Genomic DNA, 14,009 nt, shown 5'->3' on the forward strand with positions numbered 1-14,009 from the left:
TCGTAACCTTTAAATTTGTTGTACTCTATCACACCATAAAAATAATAATTAATTCTATCATTATTTTTTCACACATTTTTTAATATTTTTTCAGTCATCCTATTTTTCGTACATAAAATGATCTACAGTGAAGATTTACTTTTGCCAAAGTGATAAAAATGTATGGCTCTTTAAATTTTACAAGTTAAGAATAAGAGATAAAATCACTTTTATTTATCTATTATTTTCTTTTCATTTTGTTAAAATTGAAGACAGATTCCCATTTCAAACAGATTCAAAAATATACCAAAGTTCGATTTAGGTACATCAAATGACCAGGGTATTGTTTTGTTAAGCAAGATGAGTAGTGACTAACTTTGGGCATGTTAAATGAGGCATCGAATCGTGAAACAGGAGATTCATGCAATATAACAATCGTCGTTTATAATCATGCATGTAAGTCACTGATAATTTCTTTCTTTTATCATTGTACTTCACTGCATATTTTTATGTTTTTATTCGCATCACATTTCAAACGGCATCAGAAAAAATGCTGATGTATCACTCAGATACGCAAAATGACCAATTTATTCTTTGCCAAGTATATCTGGTATAATCCCATTGGAGAAATATAAATAGTTGTTGAAACACAAACCCGAATTATACGTTATCTTTGCATAAATGTGTTTCTGAGGCATCTAATGATGAAAAAGAAAGAAAAAAAACTAAAGAAATATTCAACAATTATAAGTGTGTAGAAAGCCCTTTGCTCAGCTTACTCGGAAAGGGCAACTGTTTTGTTAACCGAGAATCTATTCACATTCATTTTATTGCCCTTCTTCATCTTTTGTATCAGCGAGAAAATATAATGATTGATGTATTTGTTCTGTTGTCATTACAATATATACTGCTATTCATTAACAGCTGGACAACATCATTAATGAGTGCTCTTGATTACGTCAGTCGGTGTAACAAAGAAACGTGCATTTGAAAATGAGTTCAGAAGCCATTTGAGTTTATTTATCTAGTAAAAATAATAGCTCAGGACAGGAAGATGCGAAGACCACAGACCACTGGGCAATTAATCTTATTGTCTCAATATAGTAATGCAGTAAAAACTATAAAAACCCATTTAGTTTTAATCATAAATGCAAAAGTCATTGACTCCATGAGTTCGATTTATATAAAGTTAATATGTTCAAAGATCTTGGTCTGTTCGTGCTCGGACATGTCTTCATTATTAAGTTTCTTCAAACCCCTGCCAAAGGGAGAGACTTTAATCCCACCAATACCTAAATGCACTGAACCACCAAACAAAAAGCAGAAAATTGGACCTGGATGGTCCAGAAAAAAACATAGGTGAAGCCCATCACCTGTTACTTCAGTTACCGAGATCCCCAATGTAAAAGATGAAGCTGAACTGCACAAATCAAATACTGATGCAGCAGATAATGCCATCATACCAAAAGACACTATTGAAGAGGTGCCCATTGTTGCTGAAAAATTTCCCCAAGCCTGCAGTAGACAAGCTGGACTACAGCAAAGATATGAGGGATATAAGCCAGTTTCCTGGTACGGCAAAAGTCACCAGTAAGAGGAAAGTATAAGAAATGGGACATAAACGATAAAATAAAAATTGTTGACGAGGCAAAACTATGTGGAATTAGGCCCATAGCTGCAAAGTACCACCTTACACCAAGTACTTTATCAAGGTGTATGAAATTGGATTTTTCGAAAAATATTCAAAGGACAAAGAAAGGATCTATCCCAGGTACCAGCTGACCCTTGACGTATTCGCATGAGAAGGAGCAGGAAATTTTATCCTGGTTACCGTGTATGCGGGACCATCAAGTGCCTGTAACAATTGAGATGTTACAAAATTATGCTACAGCAGTTATTCAGGGGGAAAGTTTCAGGGCTCAAGAGGATGGGTTGATGGATTTTTCAAGCGAAATGGACTGCACTGAGATGTTGAGTTTCAATATCTCAAAAACTACCTTGACAAACAAAAGGAAAAGACAGACCACTTTACCAGATATACAAGAAGGCTGCGGGCGGATGAGGAATTTGATGAACATTTAATTGGAAATATGGACGAAACGCCAATGTATTTCGACTTGGTTCCAGGGAAGATAATTGATAAAGTCAGAATGAGAGAGGTGCGTATTAGAGGTACCGGCAGTGACAAGTGCCTTTTAACTTGTGTATTTACATGCCTGGCATATGGTGACTTGTTGCTATCCATCATAATGTTTCACTGCATCATGTTTTTGCATTTGTTTTGTGCATTCATTCAACACTGGATCACAAATTATATCCTTGAAAATAACGTTGTTTATAATACAAAAATATTTTTATACACATTGCATTGTTGTTCTCACACACTCTCTCTCTCTACCTCTCTCTCTCTCTCTTAAATTCATTTGCCATTTTTTTCAACTGCCTTTAGAACAAGTATCAGTAGATTACTATTGATCTTGAGCTAATGGGCTTATCGTACACATTTTCAATACCCCATGGGTAGCCTCATTTCCCTACGTAAAGCCTCCTTAATTTGATCTGTAGAGGTGAATCTGGTCTTTAATTCAGTATTTACTGGAAAAGACCAAGCTAAAGGTCAAGCATATTTAATTATCACGTATATTACATCTGCACAGCTATGTGGCACAGTGACAATGGATCTCATAATTACAAACAAAATGATTTATTTATTCTTGTTTTAATTGCCAATGGAATATAACTGTGCCCTTGTAGTGTTTACATAAGGAATAACACAACTAACAGGTAACTGAACAATAAAAATTATTCTCTCTCTCTCTCTCTCAGAAAACTATGATTACATAAACTTCAAGATGGTGCTAATAACAAATCAGATTCTTCAGCTGAGAGCAGAATGAGACAATTTGTACATCAGTTTTTTAAGTTAGGTTGTCAAGTGTCGTGCGTCCCGCAGGCCTTGTCCGGGAAAGATCCCTTTATTTAATTATTTATTTTACATATAATTTTTCATACAATGAAATTAATAATTATTTTTTCATGTATGAAAAATAACGTGAAATACGGTATATCAAGAAAAATCTGATTGACATCAGGAGAAAAGCGAAATTCTGCTTTAAACAGAGAAAAATCATTTCTGATTATTGATCATCAAGCATCAATAACCATTTTAAGCTTGATTATGGCTTTCCCATTAAATGTATCTGGCATACAGGGAATCTTTCTGCAGGGGTAGGATCTGAACTCTTTCTTTGGTTCTTTTTCATCTGCAAAATTTTACTTCTTTGTCAATGGCTTACCACAAAAAAAATTAAGGAGTACTGTGAAAAGCATATTACATGCCCTACCCATGTACAGTAGTGTAGGCACTATTAGAACACTGCTGATCTCAATGCATCTGGCCTTTGCTGGTCAATGTATGCATCGTTTAACTAACTACTGTGCAGAAACAAACAATTGCAAGTTATTATGACAGTTAGACCCCAAAATCTACTGGTTTTTATATTACAGTAAGTGCAAACCATACACAAATTTTGATGAAGGAACTTGCTCTAAAACAAAGGTTACTGGGCAAAACCCTGTTTTTCTTTAAGGTCACAATTACCTTGACCATTTAACCTTTGACACCAAAATCAGCAGGCCTATTCTGCATCTCAAGTGCAAGCCTCCACAAACTATTAAAGCACATGGTCAAGAATTAAACATATTATGCAGAAAACATTTTTCTTCTTTCAGTCAGTGACCCTGACCATTGACCTTTTGATTCCAACTTCAACAGTTTTTCATACACAAAGTATAAGCCATCCAAAAACTCCTGTAAAGATATATGGTTAACTTTTGACCTTTGACCAACCTGCCCCAAAACCAATAGGCTTCTGCCTTACTCCAAGTGCATGCCATCCAATACGAGTCCTGGTCTGATGTGGAGCTAAATTTATTGTGTGAAAACCATCATTTTTCTTTCAGTTACAGTAGCCTTGATATTTGATCTTGTGACCCTAAAATTAATAGGCTTTTTCCATACCCCTAGCTTAAACTAAAAACAAACTATGGCCAAGATCTGTAATGAAGAATAAATGTGATTGAACAGAAACCATTTCTCATCTTTCAGCAACACTAACCGTGACCTTTAACCTTTTGATCCTGAAATGAATGGGCTACTTCCTTACTCCAAATGCAAGCTACTTACTAAGTTTGGCAACAGCAGAGGGTGGAAAAACTGTGTGGAGACAAACTAAGGAACAGATGGATGTAGAGATGGACATCATAACATAATATACTAAGTTTTCTGGCATGCATATAAAAAGTATTATCTACCAACCTCCTTTCAAGGTAGATTTAAATTAAAATGACATACCAACCAACACGTGTTTAGAACTATTGCATGAAAAATTGTCTGTGATACATACAGCTCTGCAGCTATGTATATGAAGTTATGATTTTTCAAAATGGTTTTCAACTACCTGTATCATGTCAATCGGAACTTGCAGTTCCTCAGGTGCAATAAAAACCTCCTCCTCTTCCATCTTCACTGAAAGACAAAATGAAATATAACATCACCTAACATGAAATGTGTTAATAAAATATTAATACCACTGCTGTGTTCTCAACACAAATGGACATAAATGTGAAATTTCAACAATGAAGCAAGAAATATAGACTAGTGACAAATTTTTTAAAGAAACTATTGTTCTCACCAAGACACCCACACATAACAGGGTGATCACAAGCTAAATGCAAAAACTTAACCCAAGCCAGCAAAATCTTAAATAAAGGTCATAACGACATCATTTTTAGGTACATCAATGGTGGGGTACTAAGAGAGATGCATACAATCATCTAGTGAGATGATTCTACCATTCACAGAGGTTGATAAATAAACTTAAAACAAAAAAATCTGAAGCATGAAATAAGCCAGTGACCTACTTTTGTGATGTGGGTATAGTGTCCATCAAGATACATCCCCTCATCAATTTTCATGATTTCAGACATACAGTGTATAAAAGCCTGACATAAAAGCAAGAACTTAACCAAGAATATATAACTAATGTAAGTGTATATATAAAATTATTCCCTTGAGCCCCCTCTCCTTTGGGGCTGATGCTATAAAATCCACTCCGAACTGTTGTATAGGACCTAGGAAGACAAACTTGTCAAGTCAGTCAGTGTACATAAGCAGAGATGTGGTCAGGATTTTATATAGAAAGGAGCTCTCCCCGTCCCACATCACCAAAAGGGAAACGAAAAAACAAAAATGGAGACTGTTTTTAAGCTTGAGCTATGTCTGTCTATGAACAGTGTTTTTGATGAGAATCCCCCTTAACAGCCTGTATCTAAAGGATTTTATATATGTAAAACTCTACTACATACTTTACTTTCTTCATTCTACCGTTCACTTTGCACATTTCCACCACCACTGGCATTTTCCACCTAGCAACGCATGACTGTAATTTACAATTTGACCTTCAGGACATGGAACAAATGTTCAGGCATATGAAAGTTAGAGCAAGTGGCATTGATTTCACAGCCTCTCCAGGATACACAAGTTTCTGTTATAAATAAATTGTGGCATTTCCAAGCATCCTTTTATATTAACCTTAATCTGCATACTTTGACATGGACCTAGGTATTTTTGTCAAGTAAGTATTCTTACTTTTCAATTTTATTTTAGATCCTTATTTATTCAATTTAGTGAAAGTGTTTAATAAAAATTCAATGCGATGCAGAGTGAATTTTTGCATGTGCAACCTTTAACTCATTTGCTGTAATTCTCATGCATCAATGATTTTAAAGTATGCAAATTTGTAAAAATTCTGCATGATCTGCACGCTTGTGCACACTGGCAGCTTCACTGCAAATGTAAATGATTATGTATTTATGTACGCAAACACAGGGGCTTGCAAAATAGCTAACCTTTACTTCACCCATGAGTAAGAAATATCCTTTGGCAACTGAGTGCATATGTGAAGAGGACTATTATTTTCCTTCAAATTCAATGCAATAAGGCAACCATATTTACTCTCTGCATTTACATGCAGCACAAAAAGTCCAAAATCTGGGACCAATATGTTTCAGTTGCAGACTGGTCATACGTAAATAGCATTAGCCCATCAGACCTTTAAAACTTATTATTTGTCCCCATAAATCATGCCATTTTAATCGTAAAACATCGACAAAAGAGTAATAAAAGTGCACCAATGCAAGTGGAAGTTGATCGATTGTGCATGGTGGTACAAAATAGTACTGGAAAAATCTGCAAATTTAGCAAGCAATACTTCTATCTTAGCTTGATCTTTGGAAATCAAAGATTTGTTCTTAAGCTGAGCTAAAAACAAAGCAACATTAGTATAAACTTGTATCACTGTTCTAGATACTAGAAGTATAAATATGGATTTACCAATAGAAGACAAGAATCAACCAGAGGAAATTAGACTACTACTAGACATCTTGCACTGCAGGGCTTCAATCAACCCAGGTCCAAAAAGTAGGGAAATTAAGATAAAAATAAATGTATTTGGACTTTCCAGGATCATTGAAAGAGACATGGCCATGGGATGAATATGATAAAAAGAGAGCGTTCATGTTTTGTTCAGTATGTACTGCATACCCAAAGTCAGCCAATCATTCATGTCCCTTATTCAAAGGCATGTCCAATTTAAAAATTGAACCAACATTAGTAAGTGAAACAAGCCAGTATCATATTACTTACACCAGAAAGGTTATTGCTAGTATATAATACATATCCCTCTCAATGATCAAGATCCTGATTGCCTGAGCATTTACAAAGAAAACATGGCACTCTGAGCATTTACAAAGCTGTGTGCACAACCAGTTATTCACCATGTCAGATGGACCAGAATTAGTTCAATCCTGTCCTGGTGAGACCACTGTCCACTGACTAATTTATTTTGAGAAAACATAGCACTCTGAGGGCCAAGGCAAAGTTCATCTGATGATGAGCAATCTCCCAAGTTGTCCAAGTTTCCTATGACCTTTTTCCACCCCATTTTAGACATTTTGACAACCAAAAATGCCAAAATATCTAAAATATGGTTGAAAAGGTCAGAGGAATCTCAGATCATCCGCCAAGACCTTCTGGGACTACTAAGTGCATCTAAATTTTGTAATTTTTCCCCCCGTTTTTCATTTACACTATGGCACTGTATTAAATATTTGCACGTCAGACTTGTCTGCTGGACCAGTCCTTGGCTAGTGTGGAGCTGGATAATTTATAGTCCCACTGGTCCTAGACTAGTGAGTTAAATGTGAAATTTCCAGGCTGTGAATGCTGCTGATGTTGTGTTCCGATTTCAATTGTATCTTTGGAGGATACTGTCAAACACTTCACACAAAGAACCAATCCAGTATTTGGGTAATCCAGAACATGGAACATCAGCTATTTGAAAAAAAAGGAGCAAGCGGTTTCTTGCGTTCTTTAACAATTATGTTCAAAAACATGTATTAGATGGTTAATGCTAATCTGGGTAACTTTTGATTTAGGAAATAAAACAACTCCTCACCTTGAATATCCTGTTCTGTGGGATAGCTGTCTCCATAGTTGAAGTCATAACTGAATCCCACTGCCTTGTAACCTTCAGAAAGAGACTCGTAGTACCTCTTCCATTCTTCTTCTGAAATAACACAAGCAGGCATTCAGCAACCTTCCAGAGTAAACAAAGTAACAATTTGTAATTGTTAGTGGTCGAGATTTTACTTAAAATCTTTACATAAATTTATATAAAATTATAGCATAATAAACCTAACAGCACAAAAAGGCATAAAGGCAGATGATACTTAACACATTCTTTGCCAAAAAGTTAGGGCAAGATCAAATATTATGTATGAAATGATGTAATCTTGCCTTGTAAAAAGTTAATGACTTTCATTCAACAAAAACTATCCAAACTTGAACATCAAACTTGATATGTTTCGTTTATTTCTCAAGCAACTGTTCAGGGATTTTACTATGTCAATTTTACTACATAGTCAATGGTTCCGAAAGTCTACCTCTAAATCTTTCAAGTGGATGGCCCAGTTAGCCTGCTGGCAGAAGAAAAAAAACGAACAGCACTAAGGCTATTTCTGAAATTGTCACTGAAATACAGTATTCCCTCACTAGAAGACACCTCAGTCAGGGCTGCAAAAAATCATGATTTTTTAAAAATCAGATTTTATTTTGATGAAATTTAATGAATGGATGAATAGTATATATATGCAAACCCCTAGACAGAGGTAAAAACAGATGATGCTGACTTCAGTATTCCATCGCACAGTCGACTTGCATACTAGTAAGGTTTCTTTCCAAGTACCTATGATGAATCATATACATTAGGACTGGACAGCCTGGTGTCAGGATAATGTGACTGGGTGGGACATGATGCCACATGTCTGCGGCACGATGCCCCAGTGCTAGACATCACTATAAACTTTTGCAGACATTGTAGCAATATGATGGAATTTTTTAAAAAGCTATCTTAGAAATCCAAAACACACACTTTTAACTGGTTCACAATACCTAGTGCGGTGCATTTGAATACTGTAGTGGGTCAGCCTATTATTATGATAATTTACATAAGTAAAAATGATCAAAAAGTGGAATAAACCAATATAGGTAAATCAAACAGATGTAGATGTGTGTAAGTGAACAAAAATTTATTACATATTGCTTTGAATGAGAATGTGTAAGCCATCTGTATTAAAAATTAGTGACGAGTTTGTGAACAGTAGCAGTGTTTCTCTGAAGTCAGATTTTATCCCATAGATATGAAACGGAAAGTATGATTATTTCTGTTGCTGAAATAGTGTTCAAGGGTGAGTAACTTTTTAAGGTGATTTAGGAAGCAAAGCAAGCAAACTTAATTTCAGAACTCTGGTTGTTGAAGTTACACTTTACGAAACATGCCTGCAAAAATAAAGAAGGGGGGGGGACGTTTAATTCTTGGTACATACAGCAAACATCATATTGACATACTTAATTTATGTCTGTGCCATGTCTGTCTAAACAGAAGACCACTTGTATGTAATATACTCAACACGCTGAACTGAACATTCAGATTGGGTAATTGACCTCTGCTTTTCAGTATGATTTTAGGCATAAAATTGATTGATAGACAATAATAAGCACACGCTTGTATTTTGCACAGCTGATTTCTTGTTCAGTATTTATAATCGTAATGTAAACACATCAATATATATCTCATCCTTTTCAAAGACGATATGGGCAAATAAAAAAACAAATAACATTACCTCAAATGATAAAGATGGAGATCCTAGATATGCAGCTTGCCCCTTTTATAATGCAGATATTGTTATTGATCCCATTAACTGGTAAACTTTTGATTCATTGCTACTTAATACATGTCCCCTGAATTTTCTCTTTGATGTAAATAAATGGATATAATTTGGTTTCCACAGCATTATATACTTATTGTGCTTTGTGCACAATTATAAAATGTCCCTTTTGCCTCAATATAAGGTGACCACACTTATACTGTGGGTAATTTTTAAGGCTCCCATTAACATTGTTATAAAGGTGGGTGCTGTAATAGAGAACATTGATATTCCCACATTCCTACAAGCATATGACCGTTTTCCAATACACAAAAATGATGAACATCTAGATCTTTCATCATCTGACTGTCTTTCATCACATGACCTATTGTCACTCCAGTGAAAATAAACTTGCAAAAAATTTATCAATGGAATATTCTTGCACAATAATCATGATAAGCATTAAATACAACATATTTTCATCCTGAAATATGCAGCATTTGAAGTTGGTGTCACACAAAATGCTCTGAACTAATCAACCTAGCTCTAAACTGATTCTGTGGTTTTGTTTTGTGTATAAAAAATGTACTTCTCCTGTTTTTTTTATAATCAGCTTCTAGTTATTATTTATGAATGGATAATCATTCTACATCAAGCTGAGGAAAATATCATTAGTTTATGCCATTTAAATATTAAGTCAACAGTGGACTTTGACCCTCTTCTTTCTGTTCTGAAATGAGAGAAAAATAATCCACTATCTTGCAGTGTTAGGTAAGAAACTTCCACTCTTGGGATCAGAATTCTGTATCAGACACTCTGCAACGCCATGTGTATGATGCAAAATTCTGACCCTTGTGTAAAATCTTCTTTCTTACATAGATTAATATGAAGGTTTCTAAGAAACTTTATCAGAACCTTCAAAAGACTCAATTCTGGATTCTCTTACATAATGTCGAAAGCAAACAAGAGCCCATTGAAGGACCTGACACTGCTGTCTGAAAAGAATTCCAAGAATTCAAGATAAAATCATTTATTCATTTTTACTGCAGAGTGTTGAAACCATCACCATTATTCTTGACACTGGGCTGTGAACAACGATTATGAAAAAAGAGGGAAACTGAATGATGAAGTTGAGGGTGCCCACACAGGCACCCATGTAGGTCCCAGGGCAATGCCTTGGTAGGGGGCCAACACCCCCACCTCTGAAAATTCCTGCAACTTAAAGATTTAAAAACCCCAAAACTGACCAAGTATTGCATCATTTAAGACCTGTAACTGAAGTAACTCATACTCAAATCATTTTTATCACTTTACCATCAGATTCATAAACAATAAACACTAAAGCAAATACTATAGCACAGAGAATATTAATAGTTTATTTTACTGTCCTACATAGAATTATATGTACATTCTCATATATAAACAAAAATGACCCTGAATCTAACATCATACTTTTCTGCCTTACAGATTTGAAAAACAAAATATAATAGAAACTAAAGCAATTTTAAAAGATGTCAAAACCTTGGGAAGTAAAAAAGAAAATAAAAATACATATAACAGTTAAATTACAGGTACAACTTGGCAAAAACATTTTCAAAAAACATGGATACAAACTGTTAAACAGTTAAATTACAAGCAATCTAATTCTAACTATTAGTTTTTCTCTTCTTGGCAAATTCAACTAATTTGTCTTTCATCATTCTTTGCTAGACTTTTTTTTTCATTTTCCTTTAGAACAAGTTCTTGAAAGTTCCTAGACTGTTCATTTCTTTTAGAACATGTTCTTCATTCTTGATTTGTTTAAACAATTTGTCAATATTGTAGTGAGAATGTTTCTATTTTACAAGTGACACGTTTTATTGGTCTGACATGATCTTCAAGAGCAACTGAACCATAATTGCTGTAATCTATTTGCTTTATACACATATTGCATAATGCCTGTCCCGGCAAGCCACATTTGATAAAAGTGTCAACTAGTTTAAACGTTACTTGATTCATATAAATCCATCTTCAATTCATAATAATATTCAAACCATTTGAAGGACACTTTATTCTTCATGTCTTTGTAAATTTCCTACACTCTAAATTCCTCGTTTTATGTTAAAATAATCACTTTACAATGTGCTATTAATCATGAAAATTTCTTCACTTGCCATTTTTTTATCTCACAAAGATGAATGAATTTTTTTTTGATAAGATGACCGTTACTAAACATGCTTGGCAAATGGGTATTAATTACAATTAGATAATTCAGTCTTTTTCAGCCAGGAAACAAGCTGTCTAAATTACTGATGAATGATTATATCATTATGGTCTATGTGGATCAGCAACATACCTACCCGCCCATACAAATTTTTCCTCGAATTTTTGCAAATATCAAAAATGACCCTGGAGATAAATAAATTTGTGCAGCAGCCCTGAAGACAACTGATTTCAAAGTAGCCACTGTGGCAGTCATATTGGATGTAAGATTGACAGCATTTTCATTTAAGACAAATTAGACACCATTAGAAGACTACCTCTGAAACAGAATGACCATCTGTTCAGGAGAACTGGTGACAAGATTTTCATTGTGGCCACCACACTAAAAACAGTGCACTAAGTATACAACTACAAATAATATCTGCTGTCAACTTGATGAATCTACCTTCATAAACTGCCTGTTCAGCTAGGTCTGTATGAAGTTCTAAATAGCGTTCCTCATCACAAATTGCCTCAATTTGCTTCTCTTCTTCTGAAAACTCAACTCCCGTTTTAGGTAAATTGTCAGCATCATATGCTGACATATCATACAGATGTCCACGGCCATCATATCTGTAGCAAACAATAGAGAAAAGCAGTCAGTGATTGACCTCTTTACTGTATCAATAATAAATAGCACATAACTTAGAATTCTACCAAATGACTACAGACAATGTCTGAAATATCAATTGTAAAGAAGCATGGGACAAGTTTAACATTTTCACTAGGCAAGTATAATGTCAGATAAACTGTTTGAAATCCTCTTCATAAATTTTATGGGAAAAATCAAGTGTTTTTTCTGCAATTTCAAAAATAAATCTCAGTTCTGGAAGAAAAGAATTTTTAGCACTAAAGGGAAAATCTACTTAGCAATAAAAACAAATGAGGATAATGAAAAGCTGTATAGAACTCTGTCTATATATTACACATGATCTGTCAACATCCATACCAACACCTATCCACTGCAGATGAATTTGAATTTGCAGTGACTGAATAATGACAAATGACTGCCATAAAATTTCCAAGTCATATAAAGTAAAGAATTCTGCATTTGTCTCATTTTCAAATATGTTGAGATAAAACATTATTAAATGAACGTAGTAATAAAATCTGGTCTACATTGGTCACCCCTCCCAATAAATTTCTAGGTACAAATGAATATCTTATTCATATTTTATTCATCCTTATGCTTCAAGAAACTTCTTCACTACAAAAATCAAGTGACTCACACTGCTGAAGGCCAGCAATCTGGCTCAAACAAAGGTTTATAATTATTTTCCAAACTAACATGTAATACCTGTAAGTACATAAATGTCCTTAAAACAGACTCACTTGATTCAAATGCATCAGTAGTCAATGCTATTAAAAACATTTCTGTCCATTTGGAGTCTTTAATTTTAAATATGAATTATTGTGCTCCATTCCAAGGCAGTTCTAGAAGACATGTTTTATATAACCATCTCTGACTTTTAACAGAATACCAAATTAAATCTGTGAGAACCATATGTATTTATAAAACTTACAAATATTGTAATTTGCATTTCATCAGAGTAATGTGTTTGGCATCACAGTAAGTAACAATGTTACAATGTAAACTAAAAGAAAACTCAGAAAACAAGCTGGCATGGAAGACATAACAAAAAAGAAATGTCAATATCAGTTCCCTTAACTATCTTAATAATTTTTAACTCAAGTACTATTTACCCAAATACAACCAAATACACAAAAATACAATCCAAACATAATCCAATACAATCCAAACATAACCCAGTACCATCCATTGTGTGTTCGAGGTTAACAGATTTGCTTGATGTGAAAATATCTTTATACTATTAATTTTTAACTGAAATGGGCTGACAAATTGATCTGAGCCAAAACATACAAGATAATTAATGTTAGTTAAACAGTCACAAAGTAATAAATGATACAATCAGTAATATAAACAAATGTGAACTTCTTATAATGGACTTTAAATAAATAAATAAAAACTGATATGCTCTTATAATGTTTAAGACTATTAAACAAAAAGGTAAATAACATGGTTCACAGATATGGTTCTTTCTTTTTGTTATCAATGCTTCAAACCTAATAAATAACGGTTTGGTACACCCATTTTTGAACAATTTGACTCACATGACAAGGCCATCTTTGAGAACAGGCTCACCCTACACTTTATGAAAATTATATTATGCTGTCATAATGGGCTTATCATGAGAGAAACACAGCATCTGGGAATTCATGCTTTGCAAATCCAGAATGTATGTTTTGTATTTTATAATGTTGTTCATATAATATGAAAAGACTATGTTGGTATGATAAATTAAATCAACTAATCTCAGTTTTGAACCAAGAATTTCCAAGAAGACTGAATGAATGACAAGACAATAAAATGTTAGCGTATATTTACCTTTAATATTTGGACACTTTTTTAAAACATGAAGCTCACTGTTTATGTTATCCCAGTATTCATAATAACAATACTGGGGTCCAATAAAAGTCAATTTATCATACTTTGATCAAAG

The 14,009-nt window shown here is 34.0% G+C and overlaps 1 protein-coding gene across 2 annotated transcripts in view; it reads right to left on the bottom strand.

Annotated features, from left to right (window-relative positions):
• The window catches only part of LOC149777514 (splicing factor, suppressor of white-apricot homolog), a 60,506-nt gene that overhangs the window by 44,385 nt on the left and 2,112 nt on the right, over positions 1-14,009 (bottom strand). For both annotated transcript variants that reach the window (XM_089942100.1, XM_089942101.1), the window contains exons 2-4: positions 11,894-12,060; positions 7,497-7,607; positions 4,440-4,507 (exon numbers count right to left, since the gene is read on the bottom strand). In XM_089942100.1, coding sequence (XP_089798226.1) covers positions 4,440-4,507; positions 7,497-7,607; positions 11,894-12,060 — 346 coding nt within the window. The remainder of the gene's footprint in view (positions 1-4,439; positions 4,508-7,496; positions 7,608-11,893; positions 12,061-14,009) is intronic.

Source organism: Sinohyriopsis cumingii, chromosome 18 (genome assembly GCF_028554795.1).
Source record: "Sinohyriopsis cumingii isolate HCF-2022 chromosome 18, ASM2855479v2, whole genome shotgun sequence".
NCBI lineage: Eukaryota > Metazoa > Mollusca > Bivalvia > Unionida > Unionidae > Sinohyriopsis > Sinohyriopsis cumingii.